This window comes from Saccoglossus kowalevskii, unplaced genomic scaffold, assembly GCF_978046115.1.
Source record: "Saccoglossus kowalevskii unplaced genomic scaffold, keSacKowa6.1 SCAFFOLD_197, whole genome shotgun sequence".
NCBI classification, from domain to species: domain Eukaryota; kingdom Metazoa; phylum Hemichordata; class Enteropneusta; family Harrimaniidae; genus Saccoglossus; species Saccoglossus kowalevskii.
The window spans coordinates 69700-90629 of record NW_028188687.1 but is presented as its reverse complement, the minus strand read 5'-3'; the positions used below and the strand labels follow the sequence as shown (position 1 = coordinate 90629).

At 37.7% G+C, this 20930-nt stretch overlaps 1 protein-coding gene across 1 annotated transcript; it reads right to left on the bottom strand.

Annotated features, from left to right (window-relative positions):
• Nucleotides 1-218: 218 nt before the first annotated feature.
• LOC146725393 (uncharacterized) lies at nt 219-1427 on the bottom strand (the record flags this gene model as incomplete). The annotated part of the gene is made up of 1 exon (XM_085496359.1): nt 219-1427. A coding segment is annotated over exon 1 (1209 nt), but the record flags the coding sequence as incomplete, so codon positions are not given.
• Between the last annotated feature and the right edge of the window lie 19503 nt (nt 1428-20930).

Here is a 20930-nt window from a genome sequence, read left to right as displayed (position 1 = left end):
TCTAATTCAATGTCAATCTTTTGTTTTTGTACAAAGGCTACGGATCTGGGTTTACAGAATTTAGGTTGGACAGTTTTGTCAACATGAATTTTGGCTTCAAAACCACGCAACTTTCCCAGAGAATCATCAAACAAATTTTCATGCTTATCTAGAACTACTCGCAAATAATTACATGTGGTAGTATCACTATCATTAGAACTTAAGCTTGAAGTACACACCTTTGTTAAATTAATTGGCACTTGTTCAATCCAATTTCTGCCAACAAGGTTGGGACCCTTTCCCTCAACTACATCAAGAGGTAAATTCTTAACACTCTTATTGTCAAACTGAACAGTCACATATTTACGACCTATAATGTTCACACGTTCACCAGTGTAAGTTTTCAGACGAATAGGACTGTCCTGTAACTGTGAATCTTGTAACTTGTGAAACGATGACTGATTCAGCAAGGTAAATGGACATCCAGTATCCACTTCAACATTAGTGTTCACTCCATCAATCCCTAAATTAACTGTATATCCACCAGACTTGGAATTGCTACACTTTCCAAGTAGTTCATCGGACTGACAGTGACCAAAAACATTGTCATATGGGTATGTTTGGGTATCACTGCTTTCCCCATCTGATTCAGTCATGTGATTGGCAGCCTTAACTCGCTTTAGCTTTTTACATGCGACTTTAATGTGTCCACCTTTTTTACAATAGTGACAAATTTCATTTCGAAATTTGCAAATACTTGGTAGGTGATTTCCTAGACAACGATAACATTGTTCTGCTACTTGCCCTTGATTAGTGCCCACAGACTGTGTTTTCCGACTTGGTGCTGGCTTGCCAGGCTTTCCCTTCCATTTTGACGTCTTGAACGCATTCACACTAACAGGCGGAGTAGAGTCTACAGAGTTCATGTCTTTCAAATTTCGTGTTGTGGTTTCAACTGCAACAGCAATCTTCAGTGCATTTTCCAAAGACAAAGTTGTTTCCATCAGTAATTTACGTTGTGTAGTCTGATCATTAATACCACAAACTAAGCGATCACGTAACATAGTTTCAAGGGTCGTACCAAAATTGCAGTGTTCTGAAAGTCTACGTAATTCAGCCATGTATGATTGTACACTTTCACCGGGTTTACGGACACGCGAGTTAAACTTATAACGTTCAAAAATTTCACTTGGTTTCGGCGTGTAGTGAGCTTTCACAAGCTTTACTAAATCTGCATAGCTGCTTTTTGTTGGTCCGTCTGGCTGGCACAAATTTTTAATCAACGCGTACGTTTTGGGACCCACGGAAGACAATAACACGGCACGTTTTCGATCATTGTCATCAATAGAATTTGCGTGAAAGAACTGGTCCATCACTTCACAGTAGTCTTCCCAAGACTGTTCCTGTGGGTTAAATTGACTCACCGTTCCTATCAGTGAACTCGCCATTTCAAATACTAGTAATTAACGTACGGACGTGTAAAATAGACGTACAGCGCCAACAGTTCAGTTCTGGATGAGTTTTCTATCGACAAGTTTTACCACTTTACGGACTTGCAGAATGTCAAAAACAGTCGTGCCGGTTCTCCAAATACACAGTTTCATCCTCGTCGCCAAATATGTCGTAGCCTGTGGTAAGGCAGAGATGAAACAAACCAAAGTTTGCAGGAACAATCGATAGACTTTACTTTATTCAAAACATGGCTTCACCAACCGACAGGTACAATGCGCATGTGTGAACTACAAGCGCGGGAAATATGCTAATAAGACCAATATACTACATACATGTACTCATCATACCCCCTTTTTACTTAACATGCAGGAGCTAAATATAGGAAAATAGCCTGTTCATGAGCCATTATGCTATTTTACAATAATAAAAAAAGCTTGCCAAACGCATCTCCTAAATCAACTAAATCATATATGACTCCGCCATTAATTACATACAGGGCAGTAGTAAAATTGCAAGATCTTCTGTTGCACATATAATTATAATATATACGAATTAGCCATTGTTTAGTAAATCAGTAGTCTGGAAAAAAATATGCGGACAACATTGCGAACCCCTACACGGGAGTCAGACCAGGTGCACGTCAAGGGTGAGCATCTGGATGTAGCAATATCTAATGGTTTTAAACACATCACTGCATATACCTGTCATCTTTACAAAACTGTAGAAGCTTGGCCTGATCACCCTTCGCTTGAAGTCCTAACACTTCTAATTCACCTGATGACAGTAAGAGGGCAGCTTCTGAGTCAATCTGCAATTGAAATTGAAGTATATTTTATGGCAAATATTAATAAATCAAGTTGTGAAGAATACAACATATAAATGTTAGATATATATTAACATATTAAATTTAACACCTAGTATTTCTCTGTCGAGTTCATTCACATTTGTACTAGTAATTTTAAATATGCGAATGAGCTAGTTAATTTGGTTGAAAGTCAAAACAAAATTATCTGTATATGTAACTCATTATACTTTGTCTCCGTGTGCTAAATTTGGCAATGATGAACATTTGCATTAATTAGGTAATTACTTTGCAGGGAATTACATGTACTACACATGAACCACAGTTCTCTAAAGTTGAAGTAACTTTAGCAAAAAGTGAAAATTATGCTTGCTGTTCAACAGTTTGTGACAAAACTGTAATAAAAATAATACCAACAATATTTTGCAACTTTTAACACACCCCAGAAAGGCAGGTCAGGTACATGTATAGTGTTTTAAAAAACATTCTGTGCTTCTAATTGAGGAAATGTGTTAATAGTTTTAAATTTGAAAATATCTCCCACATGTTAGAGAACATATTACAAATCTTTTAAATACACACATTATATATCAGTTCTTTTTATTTAGATCATGGCAATTTTTTGGTCAGAGCGCCCTCTAGTTTTGTGGAGAATCATGTTCATTTGGAATGCTCTGATTGGATGGAAGTTCAAGCCTAGCAAGGTGTGATAGAATTGGCCTGTTATGTTCAGATTCAAATAAGCATGAACCACTAATTTGACAGGGAAGTGATACTTATAATGCAGCAAGCTGTTCTAATTGCTGTTGTGGTAGAGTTTTTCTATTTTCCTGTCAAATGCATTTATTGGTCCACTGAAAAATGAAAATAATGTTCCCTGTAACTTAGACTCTTATTGATCAAGGCATTTTAAAAATCATGGGTGTTAACTCCCCTCAAGTTATGACCCGTTGTCCCCTACAGAATAATGGTTGCATCTAATATTAAAATAAAGATGGCGGAGTATAGCGTTGATTCATCTCGTTCTACTCTGGATTACTTGGAGTCAATAAAGATCCTAGAAAGTTAGTATTTATATGCCTGTGTGTTTTTTTTTTGTTTGTTTTTTCACTGTCTTTGACTTTCCCAGTATGTTTGTTGCTGTTGACAACAATTCAGTCCTCTGCCAGGCTTCAGTCAATGTTTTTCTTCACTACCTACCCAACTCCTCGTCGGGCACTATGTAGCTGGTGTGGTATATTTATCACAGACAGTAGGGCAATTGTCACATTTAGTGCTCCAAGAAAATATTCTCTGTCCATGTGTATTTATATAAATAGGTGCAGTTTCTTTGGCTTGAATAACATTCACTGGCTTCGTACATACAGGTATACTGGTTTACCTGTTTCTAGTTGAAATATAGCCAATCTTATTAACCAAGACAGTTGGACATTTGCCACATGTCACAACACTCATTTCCAAGTGCCATAGCTTGAAACAAGTAGTCAAATCTGATATTGGCTGGAGCTTTAGTTTATATGGACATGGTAAATGGCAAACTAGATGGTCAGAAAGTAATAAAAATAATCACAGCTTTACTCCACCCACCCCACTATGAACTAAAAGGCTGTTTATAAGGCCATGTATGATGGTTTCATTTTTCTTATGGAAAACAATTTTAATTAAAAACTTTTATGCTCCTGTACCCAACCGTGGGGGTTCATCACACTAAACAACAGGTGTCACTATTACTAAGATAAATGTACTTTTTTTTCATTAAAATTACTGAATGCTTATACTTATGTACTAAAACGTTAGTTAACATTTAATATCAGGCAATGCATTGGTTCATTATCCTGGCTACGTGTTAAAATGGTTATGAATTCACTCTGGATAAGTACGTACATAACCGACCAATCTTGGACTTTATTTCAATGTCTTGGTCAGGGTTCTGACCCTGTGTATTTTTCGGTGGGTACCGTTTAATTTCACCACCCTGGCTACGTGTTAAAATGGGTATGAATTCATTTTGGATAAGTACGTACATAACCGACCAATCTTGGACTTTATTTCAATGTGTTGGTCAGGGTTCTGACCCTGTGTATTTTTCGGTGGGTACCGTTTAATTTCACCACCCTGGCTACGTGTTAAAATGGGTATGAATTCATTTTGGATAAGTACGTACATAACCGACCAATCTTGGACTTTATTTCAATGTGTTGGTCAGGGTTCTGACCCTGTGTATTTTTCGGTGGGTACCGTTTAATTTCACCACCCTGGCTACGTGTTAAAATGGTTATGAATTCACTCTGGATAAGTACGTACATAACCGACCAATCTTGGACTTTATTTCAATGTGTTGGTCAGGGTTCTGACCCTGTGTATTTTTCGGTGGGTACCGTTTAATTTCACCACCCTGGCTACGTGTTAAAATGGTTATGAATTCACTCTGGATAAGTACGTACATAACCGACCAATCTTGGACTTTATTTCAATGTGTTGGTCAGGGTTCTGACCCTGTGTATTTTTCGGTGGGTACCGTTTAATTTCACTACCCTGGCTACGTGTTAAAATGGTTATGAATTCACTCTGGATAAGTACTACATAACCGACCAATCTTGGACTTTATTTTGCATGCAGGTAAGGTACACCTACAGACATAACTGTGGACATTCAGTTCTTTTTATTTAGATCATGGCAATTTTTTGGTCAGAGCGCCCTCTAGTTTTGTGGAGAATCATGTTCATTTGGAATGCTCTGATTGGATGGAAGTTCAAGCCTAGCAAGGTGTGATAGAATTGGCCTGTTATGTTCAGATTCAAATAAGCATGAACCACTAATTTGACAGGGAAGTGATACTTATAATGCAGCAAGCTGTTCTAATTGCTGTTGTGGTAGAGTTTTTCTATTTTCCTGTCAAATGCATTTATTGGTCCACTGAAAAATGAAAATAATGTTCCCTGTAACTTAGACTCTTATTGATCAAGGCATTTTAAAAATCATGGGTGTTAACTCCCCTCAAGTTATGACCCGTTGTCCCCTACAGAATAATGGTTGCATCTAATATTAAAATAAAGATGGCGGAGTATAGCGTTGATTCATCTCGTTCTACTCTGGATTACTTGGAGTCAATAAAGATCCTAGAAAGTTAGTATTTATATGCCTGTGTGTTTTTTTTTTGTTTGTTTTTTCACTGTCTTTGACTTTCCCAGTATGTTTGTTGCTGTTGACAACAATTCAGTCCTCTGCCAGGCTTCAGTCAATGTTTTTCTTCACTACCTACCCAACTCCTCGTCGGGCACTATGTAGCTGGTGTGGTATATTTATCACAGACAGTAGGGCAATTGTCACATTTAGTGCTCCAAGAAAATATTCTCTGTCCATGTGTATTTATATAAATAGGTGCAGTTTCTTTGGCTTGAATAACATTCACTGGCTTCGTACATACAGGTATACTGGTTTACCTGTTTCTAGTTGAAATATAGCCAATCTTATTAACCAAGACAGTTGGACATTTGCCACATGTCACAACACTCATTTCCAAGTGCCATAGCTTGAAACAAGTAGTCAAATCTGATATTGGCTGGAGCTTTAGTTTATATGGACATGGTAAATGGCAAACTAGATGGTCAGAAAGTAATAAAAATAATCACAGCTTTACTCCACCCACCCCACTATGAACTAAAAGGCTGTTTATAAGGCCATGTATGATGGTTTCATTTTTCTTATGGAAAACAATTTTAATTAAAAACTTTTATGCTCCTGTACCCAACCGTGGGGGTTCATCACACTAAACAACAGGTGTCACTATTACTAAGATAAATGTACTTTTTTTTCATTAAAATTACTGAATGCTTATACTTATGTACTAAAACGTTAGTTAACATTTAATATCAGGCAATGCATTGGTTCATTATCCTGGCTACGTGTTAAAATGGTTATGAATTCACTCTGGATAAGTACTACATAACCGACCAATCTTGGACTTTATTTTGCATGCAGGTAAGGTACACCTACAGACATAACTGTGGACATTCAGTTCTTTTTATTTAGATCATGGCAATTTTTTGGTCAGAGCGCCCTCTAGTTTTGTGGAGAATCATGTTCATTTGGAATGCTCTGATTGGATGGAAGTTCAAGCCTAGCAAGGTGTGATAGAATTGGCCTGTTATGTTCAGATTCAAATAAGCATGAACCACTAATTTGACAGGGAAGTGATACTTATAATGCAGCAAGCTGTTCTAATTGCTGTTGTGGTAGAGTTTTTCTATTTTCCTGTCAAATGCATTTATTGGTCCACTGAAAAATGAAAATAATGTTCCCTGTAACTTAGACTCTTATTGATCAAGGCATTTTAAAAATCATGGGTGTTAACTCCCCTCAAGTTATGACCCGTTGTCCCCTACAGAATAATGGTTGCATCTAATATTAAAATAAAGATGGCGGAGTATAGCGTTGATTCATCTCGTTCTACTCTGGATTACTTGGAGTCAATAAAGATCCTAGAAAGTTAGTATTTATATGCCTGTGTGTTTTTTGTTTGTTTGTTTTTTCACTGTCTTTGACTTTCCCAGTATGTTTGTTGCTGTTGACAACAATTCAGTCCTCTGCCAGGCTTCAGTCAATGTTTTTCTTCACTACCTACCCAACTCCTCGTCGGGCACTATGTAGCTGGTGTGGTATATTTATCACAGACAGTAGGGCAATTGTCACATTTAGTGCTCCAAGAAAATATTCTCTGTCCATGTGTATTTATATAAATAGGTGCAGTTTCTTTGGCTTGAATAACATTCACTGGCTTCGTACATACAGGTATACTGGTTTACCTGTTTCTAGTTGAAATATAGCCAATCTTATTAACCAAGACAGTTGGACATTTGCCACATGTCACAACACTCATTTCCAAGTGCCATAGCTTGAAACAAGTAGTCAAATCTGATATTGGCTGGAGCTTTAGTTTATATGGACATGGTAAATGGCAAACTAGATGGTCAGAAAGTAATAAAAATAATCACAGCTTTACTCCACCCACCCCACTATGAACTAAAAGGCTGTTTATAAGGCCATGTATGATGGTTTCATTTTTCTTATGGAAAACAATTTTAATTAAAAACTTTTATGCTCCTGTACCCAACCGTGGGGGTTCATCACACTAAACAACAGGTGTCACTATTACTAAGATAAATGTACTTTTTTTTCATTAAAATTACTGAATGCTTATACTTATGTACTAAAACGTTAGTTAACATTTAATATCAGGCAATGCATTGGTTCATTATCCTGGCTACGTGTTAAAATGGTTATGAATTCACTCTGGATAAGTACGTACATAACCGACCAATCTTGGACTTTATTTCAATGTCTTGGTCAGGGTTCTGACCCTGTGTATTTTTCGGTGGGTACCGTTTAATTTCACCACCCTGGCTACGTGTTAAAATGGGTATGAATTCATTTTGGATAAGTACGTACATAACCGACCAATCTTGGACTTTATTTCAATGTGTTGGTCAGGGTTCTGACCCTGTGTATTTTTCGGTGGGTACCGTTTAATTTCACCACCCTGGCTACGTGTTAAAATGGGTATGAATTCATTTTGGATAAGTACGTACATAACCGACCAATCTTGGACTTTATTTCAATGTGTTGGTCAGGGTTCTGACCCTGTGTATTTTTCGGTGGGTACCGTTTAATTTCACCACCCTGGCTACGTGTTAAAATGGTTATGAATTCACTCTGGATAAGTACGTACATAACCGACCAATCTTGGACTTTATTTCAATGTGTTGGTCAGGGTTCTGACCCTGTGTATTTTTCGGTGGGTACCGTTTAATTTCACCACCCTGGCTACGTGTTAAAATGGTTATGAATTCACTCTGGATAAGTACGTACATAACCGACCAATCTTGGACTTTATTTCAATGTGTTGGTCAGGGTTCTGACCCTGTGTATTTTTCGGTGGGTACCGTTTAATTTCACTACCCTGGCTACGTGTTAAAATGGTTATGAATTCACTCTGGATAAGTACTACATAACCGACCAATCTTGGACTTTATTTTGCATGCAGGTAAGGTACACCTACAGACATAACTGTGGACATTCAGTTCTTTTTATTTAGATCATGGCAATTTTTTGGTCAGAGCGCCCTCTAGTTTTGTGGAGAATCATGTTCATTTGGAATGCTCTGATTGGATGGAAGTTCAAGCCTAGCAAGGTGTGATAGAATTGGCCTGTTATGTTCAGATTCAAATAAGCATGAACCACTAATTTGACAGGGAAGTGATACTTATAATGCAGCAAGCTGTTCTAATTGCTGTTGTGGTAGAGTTTTTCTATTTTCCTGTCAAATGCATTTATTGGTCCACTGAAAAATGAAAATAATGTTCCCTGTAACTTAGACTCTTATTGATCAAGGCATTTTAAAAATCATGGGTGTTAACTCCCCTCAAGTTATGACCCGTTGTCCCCTACAGAATAATGGTTGCATCTAATATTAAAATAAAGATGGCGGAGTATAGCGTTGATTCATCTCGTTCTACTCTGGATTACTTGGAGTCAATAAAGATCCTAGAAAGTTAGTATTTATATGCCTGTGTGTTTTTTTTTTGTTTGTTTTTTCACTGTCTTTGACTTTCCCAGTATGTTTGTTGCTGTTGACAACAATTCAGTCCTCTGCCAGGCTTCAGTCAATGTTTTTCTTCACTACCTACCCAACTCCTCGTCGGGCACTATGTAGCTGGTGTGGTATATTTATCACAGACAGTAGGGCAATTGTCACATTTAGTGCTCCAAGAAAATATTCTCTGTCCATGTGTATTTATATAAATAGGTGCAGTTTCTTTGGCTTGAATAACATTCACTGGCTTCGTACATACAGGTATACTGGTTTACCTGTTTCTAGTTGAAATATAGCCAATCTTATTAACCAAGACAGTTGGACATTTGCCACATGTCACAACACTCATTTCCAAGTGCCATAGCTTGAAACAAGTAGTCAAATCTGATATTGGCTGGAGCTTTAGTTTATATGGACATGGTAAATGGCAAACTAGATGGTCAGAAAGTAATAAAAATAATCACAGCTTTACTCCACCCACCCCACTATGAACTAAAAGGCTGTTTATAAGGCCATGTATGATGGTTTCATTTTTCTTATGGAAAACAATTTTAATTAAAAACTTTTATGCTCCTGTACCCAACCGTGGGGGTTCATCACACTAAACAACAGGTGTCACTATTACTAAGATAAATGTACTTTTTTTTCATTAAAATTACTGAATGCTTATACTTATGTACTAAAACGTTAGTTAACATTTAATATCAGGCAATGCATTGGTTCATTATCCTGGCTACGTGTTAAAATGGTTATGAATTCACTCTGGATAAGTACGTACATAACCGACCAATCTTGGACTTTATTTCAATGTCTTGGTCAGGGTTCTGACCCTGTGTATTTTTCGGTGGGTACCGTTTAATTTCACCACCCTGGCTACGTGTTAAAATGGGTATGAATTCATTTTGGATAAGTACGTACATAACCGACCAATCTTGGACTTTATTTCAATGTGTTGGTCAGGGTTCTGACCCTGTGTATTTTTCGGTGGGTACCGTTTAATTTCACCACCCTGGCTACGTGTTAAAATGGGTATGAATTCATTTTGGATAAGTACGTACATAACCGACCAATCTTGGACTTTATTTCAATGTGTTGGTCAGGGTTCTGACCCTGTGTATTTTTCGGTGGGTACCGTTTAATTTCACCACCCTGGCTACGTGTTAAAATGGTTATGAATTCACTCTGGATAAGTACGTACATAACCGACCAATCTTGGACTTTATTTCAATGTGTTGGTCAGGGTTCTGACCCTGTGTATTTTTCGGTGGGTACCGTTTAATTTCACCACCCTGGCTACGTGTTAAAATGGTTATGAATTCACTCTGGATAAGTACGTACATAACCGACCAATCTTGGACTTTATTTCAATGTGTTGGTCAGGGTTCTGACCCTGTGTATTTTTCGGTGGGTACCGTTTAATTTCACTACCCTGGCTACGTGTTAAAATGGTTATGAATTCACTCTGGATAAGTACTACATAACCGACCAATCTTGGACTTTATTTCAATGTGTTGGTCAGGGTTCTGACCCTGTGTATTTTTCGGTGGGTACCGTTTAATTTCACTACCCTGGCTACGTGTTAAAATGGTTATGAATTCACTCTGGATAAGTACTACATAACCGACCAATCTTGGACTTTATTTTGCATGCAGGTAAGGTACACCTACAGACATAACTGTGGACATTCAGTTCTTTTTATTTAGATCATGGCAATTTTTTGGTCAGAGCGCCCTCTAGTTTTGTGGAGAATCATGTTCATTTGGAATGCTCTGATTGGATGGAAGTTCAAGCCTAGCAAGGTGTGATAGAATTGGCCTGTTATGTTCAGATTCAAATAAGCATGAACCACTAATTTGACAGGGAAGTGATACTTATAATGCAGCAAGCTGTTCTAATTGCTGTTGTGGTAGAGTTTTTCTATTTTCCTGTCAAATGCATTTATTGGTCCACTGAAAAATGAAAATAATGTTCCCTGTAACTTAGACTCTTATTGATCAAGGCATTTTAAAAATCATGGGTGTTAACTCCCCTCAAGTTATGACCCGTTGTCCCCTACAGAATAATGGTTGCATCTAATATTAAAATAAAGATGGCGGAGTATAGCGTTGATTCATCTCGTTCTACTCTGGATTACTTGGAGTCAATAAAGATCCTAGAAAGTTAGTATTTATATGCCTGTGTGTTTTTTTTTTGTTTGTTTTTTCACTGTCTTTGACTTTCCCAGTATGTTTGTTGCTGTTGACAACAATTCAGTCCTCTGCCAGGCTTCAGTCAATGTTTTTCTTCACTACCTACCCAACTCCTCGTCGGGCACTATGTAGCTGGTGTGGTATATTTATCACAGACAGTAGGGCAATTGTCACATTTAGTGCTCCAAGAAAATATTCTCTGTCCATGTGTATTTATATAAATAGGTGCAGTTTCTTTGGCTTGAATAACATTCACTGGCTTCGTACATACAGGTATACTGGTTTACCTGTTTCTAGTTGAAATATAGCCAATCTTATTAACCAAGACAGTTGGACATTTGCCACATGTCACAACACTCATTTCCAAGTGCCATAGCTTGAAACAAGTAGTCAAATCTGATATTGGCTGGAGCTTTAGTTTATATGGACATGGTAAATGGCAAACTAGATGGTCAGAAAGTAATAAAAATAATCACAGCTTTACTCCACCCACCCCACTATGAACTAAAAGGCTGTTTATAAGGCCATGTATGATGGTTTCATTTTTCTTATGGAAAACAATTTTAATTAAAAACTTTTATGCTCCTGTACCCAACCGTGGGGGTTCATCACACTAAACAACAGGTGTCACTATTACTAAGATAAATGTACTTTTTTTTCATTAAAATTACTGAATGCTTATACTTATGTACTAAAACGTTAGTTAACATTTAATATCAGGCAATGCATTGGTTCATTATCCTGGCTACGTGTTAAAATGGTTATGAATTCACTCTGGATAAGTACGTACATAACCGACCAATCTTGGACTTTATTTCAATGTCTTGGTCAGGGTTCTGACCCTGTGTATTTTTCGGTGGGTACCGTTTAATTTCACCACCCTGGCTACGTGTTAAAATGGGTATGAATTCATTTTGGATAAGTACGTACATAACCGACCAATCTTGGACTTTATTTCAATGTGTTGGTCAGGGTTCTGACCCTGTGTATTTTTCGGTGGGTACCGTTTAATTTCACCACCCTGGCTACGTGTTAAAATGGGTATGAATTCATTTTGGATAAGTACGTACATAACCGACCAATCTTGGACTTTATTTCAATGTGTTGGTCAGGGTTCTGACCCTGTGTATTTTTCGGTGGGTACCGTTTAATTTCACCACCCTGGCTACGTGTTAAAATGGTTATGAATTCACTCTGGATAAGTACGTACATAACCGACCAATCTTGGACTTTATTTCAATGTGTTGGTCAGGGTTCTGACCCTGTGTATTTTTCGGTGGGTACCGTTTAATTTCACCACCCTGGCTACGTGTTAAAATGGTTATGAATTCACTCTGGATAAGTACGTACATAACCGACCAATCTTGGACTTTATTTCAATGTGTTGGTCAGGGTTCTGACCCTGTGTATTTTTCGGTGGGTACCGTTTAATTTCACTACCCTGGCTACGTGTTAAAATGGTTATGAATTCACTCTGGATAAGTACTACATAACCGACCAATCTTGGACTTTATTTCAATGTGTTGGTCAGGGTTCTGACCCTGTGTATTTTTCGGTGGGTACCGTTTAATTTCACTACCCTGGCTACGTGTTAAAATGGTTATGAATTCACTCTGGATAAGTACTACATAACCGACCAATCTTGGACTTTATTTTGCATGCAGGTAAGGTACACCTACAGACATAACTGTGGACATTCAGTTCTTTTTATTTAGATCATGGCAATTTTTTGGTCAGAGCGCCCTCTAGTTTTGTGGAGAATCATGTTCATTTGGAATGCTCTGATTGGATGGAAGTTCAAGCCTAGCAAGGTGTGATAGAATTGGCCTGTTATGTTCAGATTCAAATAAGCATGAACCACTAATTTGACAGGGAAGTGATACTTATAATGCAGCAAGCTGTTCTAATTGCTGTTGTGGTAGAGTTTTTCTATTTTCCTGTCAAATGCATTTATTGGTCCACTGAAAAATGAAAATAATGTTCCCTGTAACTTAGACTCTTATTGATCAAGGCATTTTAAAAATCATGGGTGTTAACTCCCCTCAAGTTATGACCCGTTGTCCCCTACAGAATAATGGTTGCATCTAATATTAAAATAAAGATGGCGGAGTATAGCGTTGATTCATCTCGTTCTACTCTGGATTACTTGGAGTCAATAAAGATCCTAGAAAGTTAGTATTTATATGCCTGTGTGTTTTTTTTTTGTTTGTTTTTTCACTGTCTTTGACTTTCCCAGTATGTTTGTTGCTGTTGACAACAATTCAGTCCTCTGCCAGGCTTCAGTCAATGTTTTTCTTCACTACCTACCCAACTCCTCGTCGGGCACTATGTAGCTGGTGTGGTATATTTATCACAGACAGTAGGGCAATTGTCACATTTAGTGCTCCAAGAAAATATTCTCTGTCCATGTGTATTTATATAAATAGGTGCAGTTTCTTTGGCTTGAATAACATTCACTGGCTTCGTACATACAGGTATACTGGTTTACCTGTTTCTAGTTGAAATATAGCCAATCTTATTAACCAAGACAGTTGGACATTTGCCACATGTCACAACACTCATTTCCAAGTGCCATAGCTTGAAACAAGTAGTCAAATCTGATATTGGCTGGAGCTTTAGTTTATATGGACATGGTAAATGGCAAACTAGATGGTCAGAAAGTAATAAAAATAATCACAGCTTTACTCCACCCACCCCACTATGAACTAAAAGGCTGTTTATAAGGCCATGTATGATGGTTTCATTTTTCTTATGGAAAACAATTTTAATTAAAAACTTTTATGCTCCTGTACCCAACCGTGGGGGTTCATCACACTAAACAACAGGTGTCACTATTACTAAGATAAATGTACTTTTTTTTCATTAAAATTACTGAATGCTTATACTTATGTACTAAAACGTTAGTTAACATTTAATATCAGGCAATGCATTGGTTCATTATCCTGGCTACGTGTTAAAATGGTTATGAATTCACTCTGGATAAGTACGTACATAACCGACCAATCTTGGACTTTATTTCAATGTCTTGGTCAGGGTTCTGACCCTGTGTATTTTTCGGTGGGTACCGTTTAATTTCACCACCCTGGCTACGTGTTAAAATGGGTATGAATTCATTTTGGATAAGTACGTACATAACCGACCAATCTTGGACTTTATTTCAATGTGTTGGTCAGGGTTCTGACCCTGTGTATTTTTCGGTGGGTACCGTTTAATTTCACCACCCTGGCTACGTGTTAAAATGGGTATGAATTCATTTTGGATAAGTACGTACATAACCGACCAATCTTGGACTTTATTTCAATGTGTTGGTCAGGGTTCTGACCCTGTGTATTTTTCGGTGGGTACCGTTTAATTTCACCACCCTGGCTACGTGTTAAAATGGTTATGAATTCACTCTGGATAAGTACGTACATAACCGACCAATCTTGGACTTTATTTCAATGTGTTGGTCAGGGTTCTGACCCTGTGTATTTTTCGGTGGGTACCGTTTAATTTCACCACCCTGGCTACGTGTTAAAATGGTTATGAATTCACTCTGGATAAGTACGTACATAACCGACCAATCTTGGACTTTATTTCAATGTGTTGGTCAGGGTTCTGACCCTGTGTATTTTTCGGTGGGTACCGTTTAATTTCACTACCCTGGCTACGTGTTAAAATGGTTATGAATTCACTCTGGATAAGTACTACATAACCGACCAATCTTGGACTTTATTTCAATGTGTTGGTCAGGGTTCTGACCCTGTGTATTTTTCGGTGGGTACCGTTTAATTTCACTACCCTGGCTACGTGTTAAAATGGTTATGAATTCACTCTGGATAAGTACTACATAACCGACCAATCTTGGACTTTATTTTGCATGCAGGTAAGGTACACCTACAGACATAACTGTGGACATTCAGTTCTTTTTATTTAGATCATGGCAATTTTTTGGTCAGAGCGCCCTCTAGTTTTGTGGAGAATCATGTTCATTTGGAATGCTCTGATTGGATGGAAGTTCAAGCCTAGCAAGGTGTGATAGAATTGGCCTGTTATGTTCAGATTCAAATAAGCATGAACCACTAATTTGACAGGGAAGTGATACTTATAATGCAGCAAGCTGTTCTAATTGCTGTTGTGGTAGAGTTTTTCTATTTTCCTGTCAAATGCATTTATTGGTCCACTGAAAAATGAAAATAATGTTCCCTGTAACTTAGACTCTTATTGATCAAGGCATTTTAAAAATCATGGGTGTTAACTCCCCTCAAGTTATGACCCGTTGTCCCCTACAGAATAATGGTTGCATCTAATATTAAAATAAAGATGGCGGAGTATAGCGTTGATTCATCTCGTTCTACTCTGGATTACTTGGAGTCAATAAAGATCCTAGAAAGTTAGTATTTATATGCCTGTGTGTTTTTTTTTTGTTTGTTTTTTCACTGTCTTTGACTTTCCCAGTATGTTTGTTGCTGTTGACAACAATTCAGTCCTCTGCCAGGCTTCAGTCAATGTTTTTCTTCACTACCTACCCAACTCCTCGTCGGGCACTATGTAGCTGGTGTGGTATATTTATCACAGACAGTAGGGCAATTGTCACATTTAGTGCTCCAAGAAAATATTCTCTGTCCATGTGTATTTATATAAATAGGTGCAGTTTCTTTGGCTTGAATAACATTCACTGGCTTCGTACATACAGGTATACTGGTTTACCTGTTTCTAGTTGAAATATAGCCAATCTTATTAACCAAGACAGTTGGACATTTGCCACATGTCACAACACTCATTTCCAAGTGCCATAGCTTGAAACAAGTAGTCAAATCTGATATTGGCTGGAGCTTTAGTTTATATGGACATGGTAAATGGCAAACTAGATGGTCAGAAAGTAATAAAAATAATCACAGCTTTACTCCACCCACCCCACTATGAACTAAAAGGCTGTTTATAAGGCCATGTATGATGGTTTCATTTTTCTTATGGAAAACAATTTTAATTAAAAACTTTTATGCTCCTGTACCCAACCGTGGGGGTTCATCACACTAAACAACAGGTGTCACTATTACTAAGATAAATGTACTTTTTTTTCATTAAAATTACTGAATGCTTATACTTATGTACTAAAACGTTAGTTAACATTTAATATCAGGCAATGCATTGGTTCATTATCCTGGCTACGTGTTAAAATGGTTATGAATTCACTCTGGATAAGTACGTACATAACCGACCAATCTTGGACTTTATTTCAATGTCTTGGTCAGGGTTCTGACCCTGTGTATTTTTCGGTGGGTACCGTTTAATTTCACCACCCTGGCTACGTGTTAAAATGGGTATGAATTCATTTTGGATAAGTACGTACATAACCGACCAATCTTGGACTTTATTTCAATGTGTTGGTCAGGGTTCTGACCCTGTGTATTTTTCGGTGGGTACCGTTTAATTTCACCACCCTGGCTACGTGTTAAAATGGGTATGAATTCATTTTGGATAAGTACGTACATAACCGACCAATCTTGGACTTTATTTCAATGTGTTGGTCAGGGTTCTGACCCTGTGTATTTTTCGGTGGGTACCGTTTAATTTCACCACCCTGGCTACGTGTTAAAATGGTTATGAATTCACTCTGGATAAGTACGTACATAACCGACCAATCTTGGACTTTATTTCAATGTGTTGGTCAGGGTTCTGACCCTGTGTATTTTTCGGTGGGTACCGTTTAATTTCACCACCCTGGCTACGTGTTAAAATGGTTATGAATTCACTCTGGATAAGTACGTACATAACCGACCAATCTTGGACTTTATTTCAATGTGTTGGTCAGGGTTCTGACCCTGTGTATTTTTCGGTGGGTACCGTTTAATTTCACTACCCTGGCTACGTGTTAAAATGGTTATGAATTCACTCTGGATAAGTACTACATAACCGACCAATCTTGGACTTTATTTTGCATGCAGGTAAGGTACACCTACAGACATAACTGTGGACATTCAGTTCTTTTTATTTAGATCATGGCAATTTTTTGGTCAGAGCGCCCTCTAGTTTTGTGGAGAATCATGTTCATTTGGAATGCTCTGATTGGATGGAAGTTCAAGCCTAGCAAGGTGTGATAGAATTGGCCTGTTATGTTCAGATTCAAATAAGCATGAACCACTAATTTGACAGGGAAGTGATACTTATAATGCAGCAAGCTGTTCTAATTGCTGTTGTGGTAGAGTTTTTCTATTTTCCTGTCAAATGCATTTATTGGTCCACTGAAAAATGAAAATAATGTTCCCTGTAACTTAGACTCTTATTGATCAAGGCATTTTAAAAATCATGGGTGTTAACTCCCCTCAAGTTATGACCCGTTGTCCCCTACAGAATAATGGTTGCATCTAATATTAAAATAAAGATGGCGGAGTATAGCGTTGATTCATCTCGTTCTACTCTGGATTACTTGGAGTCAATAAAGATCCTAGAAAGTTAGTATTTATATGCCTGTGTGTTTTTTTTTTGTTTGTTTTTTCACTGTCTTTGACTTTCCCAGTATGTTTGTTGCTGTTGACAACAATTCAGTCCTCTGCCAGGCTTCAGTCAATGTTTTTCTTCACTACCTACCCAACTCCTCGTCGGGCACTATGTAGCTGGTGTGGTATATTTATCACAGACAGTAGGGCAATTGTCACATTTAGTGCTCCAAGAAAATATTCTCTGTCCATGTGTATTTATATAAATAGGTGCAGTTTCTTTGGCTTGAATAACATTCACTGGCTTCGTACATACAGGTATACTGGTTTACCTGTTTCTAGTTGAAATATAGCCAATCTTATTAACCAAGACAGTTGGACATTTGCCACATGTCACAACACTCATTTCCAAGTGCCATAGCTTGAAACAAGTAGTCAAATCTGATATTGGCTGGAGCTTTAGTTTATATGGACATGGTAAATGGCAAACTAGATGGTCAGAAAGTAATAAAAATAATCACAGCTTTACTCCACCCACCCCACTATGAACTAAAAGGCTGTTTATAAGGCCATGTATGATGGTTTCATTTTTCTTATGGAAAACAATTTTAATTAAAAACTTTTATGCTCCTGTACCCAACCGTGGGGGTTCATCACACTAAACAACAGGTGTCACTATTACTAAGATAAATGTACTTTTTTTTCATTAAAATTACTGAATGCTTATACTTATGTACTAAAACGTTAGTTAACATTTAATATCAGGCAATGCATTGGTTCATTATCCTGGCTACGTGTTAAAATGGTTATGAATTCACTCTGGATAAGTACGTACATAACCGACCAATCTTGGACTTTATTTCAATGTCTTGGTCAGGGTTCTGACCCTGTGTATTTTTCGGTGGGTACCGTTTAATTTCACCACCCTGGCTACGTGTTAAAATGGGTATGAATTCATTTTGGATAAGTACGTACATAACCGACCAATCTTGGACTTTATTTCAATGTGTTGGTCAGGGTTCTGACCCTGTGTATTTTTCGGTGGGTACCGTTTAATTTCACCACCCTGGCTACGTGTTAAAATGGGTATGAATTCATTTTGGATAAGTACGTACATAACCGACCAATCTTGGACTTTATTTCAATGTGTTGGTCAGGGTTCTGACCCTGTGTATTTTTCGGTGGGTACCGTTTAATTTCACCACCCTGGCTACGTGTTAAAATGGTTATGAATTCACTCTGGATAAGTACGTACATAACCGACCAATCTTGGACTTTATTTCAATGTGTTGGTCAGGGTTCTGACCCTGTGTATTTTTCGGTGGGTACCGTTTAATTTCACCACCCTGGCTACGTGTTAAAATGGTTATGAATTCACTCTGGATAAGTACGTACATAACCGACCAATCTTGGACTTTATTTCAATGTGTTGGTCAGGGTTCTGACCCTGTGTATTTTTCGGTGGGTACCGTTTAATTTCACTACCCTGGCTACGTGTTAAAATGGTTATGAATTCACTCTGGATAAGTACTACATAACCGACCAATCTTGGACTTTATTTTGCATGCAGGTAAGGTACACCTACAGACATAACTGTGGACATTCAGTTCTTTTTATTTAGATCATGGCAATTTTTTGGTCAGAGCGCCCTCTAGTTTTGTGGAGAATCATGTTCATTTGGAATGCTCTGATTGGATGGAAGTTCAAGCCTAGCAAGGTGTGATAGAATTGGCCTGTTATGTTCAGATTCAAATAAGCATGAACCACTAATTTGACAGGGAAGTGATACTTATAATGCAGCAAGCTGTTCTAATTGCTGTTGTGGTAGAGTTTTTCTATTTTCCTGTCAAATGCATTTATTGGTCCACTGAAAAATGAAAATAATGTTCCCTGTAACTTAGACTCTTATTGATCAAGGCATTTTAAAAATCATGGGTGTTAACTCCCCTCAAGTTATGACCCGTTGTCCCCTACAGAATAATGGTTGCATCTAATATTAAAATAAAGATGGCGGAGTATAGCGTTGATTCATCTCGTTCTACTCTGGATTACTTGGAGTCAATAAAGATCCTAGAAAGTTAGTATTTATATGCCTGTGTGTTTTTTTTTTGTTTGTTTTTTCACTGTCTTTGACTTTCCCAGTATGTTTGTTGCTGTTGACAACAATTCAGTCCTCTGCCAGGCTTCAGTCAATGTTTTTCTTCACTACCTACCCAACTCCTCGTCGGGCACTATGTAGCTGGTGTGGTATATTTATCACAGACAGTAGGGCAATTGTCACATTTAGTGCTCCAAGAAAATATTCTCTGTCCATGTGTATTTATATAAATAGGTGCAGTTTCTTTGGCTTGAATAACATTCACTGGCTTCGTACATACAGGTATACTGGTTTACCTGTTTCTAGTTGAAATATAGCCAATCTTATTAACCAAGACAGTTGGACATTTGCCACATGTCACAACACTCATTTCCAAGTGCCATAGCTTGAAACAAGTAGTCAAATCTGATATTGGCTGGAGCTTTAGTTTATATGGACATGGTAAATGGCAAACTAGATGGTCAGAAAGTAATAAAAATAATCACAGCTTTACTCCACCCACCCCACTATGAACTAAAAGGCTGTTTATAAGGCCATGTATGATGGTTTCATTTTTCTTATGGAAAACAATTTTAATTAAAAACTTTTATGCTCCTGTACCCAACCGTGGGGGTTCATCACACTAAACAACAGGTGTCACTATTACTAAGATAAATGTACTTTTTTTTCATTAAAATTACTGAATGCTTATACTTATGTACTAAAACGTTAGTTAACATTTAATATCAGGCAATGCATTGGTTCATTATCCTGGCTACGTGTTAAAATGGTTATGAATTCACTCTGGATAAGTACGTACATAACCGACCAATCTTGGACTTTATTTCAATGTCTTGGTCAGGGTTCTGACCCTGTGTATTTTTCGGTGGGTACCGTTTAATTTCACCACCCTGGCTACGTGTTAAAATGGGTATGAATTCATTTTGGATAAGTACGTACATAACCGACCAATCTTGGACTTTATTTCAATGTGTTGGTCAGGGTTCTGACCCTGTGTATTTTTCGGTGGGTACCGTTTAATTTCACCACCCTGGCTACGTGTTAAAATGGGTATGAATTCATTTTGGATAAGTACGTACATAACCGACCAATCTTGGACTTTATTTCAATGTGTTGGTCAGGGTTCTGACCCTGTGTATTTTTCGGTGGGTACCGTTTAATTTCACCACCCTGGCTACGTGTTAAAATGGTTATGAATTCACTCTGGATAAGTACGTACATAACCGACCAATCTTGGACTTTATTTCAATGTGTTGGTCAGGGTTCTGACCCTGTGTATTTTTCGGTGGGTACCGTTTAATTTCACCACCCTGGCTACGTGTTAAAATGGTTATGAATTCACTCTGGATAAGTACGTACATAACCGACCAATCTTGGACTTTATTTCAATGTGTTGGTC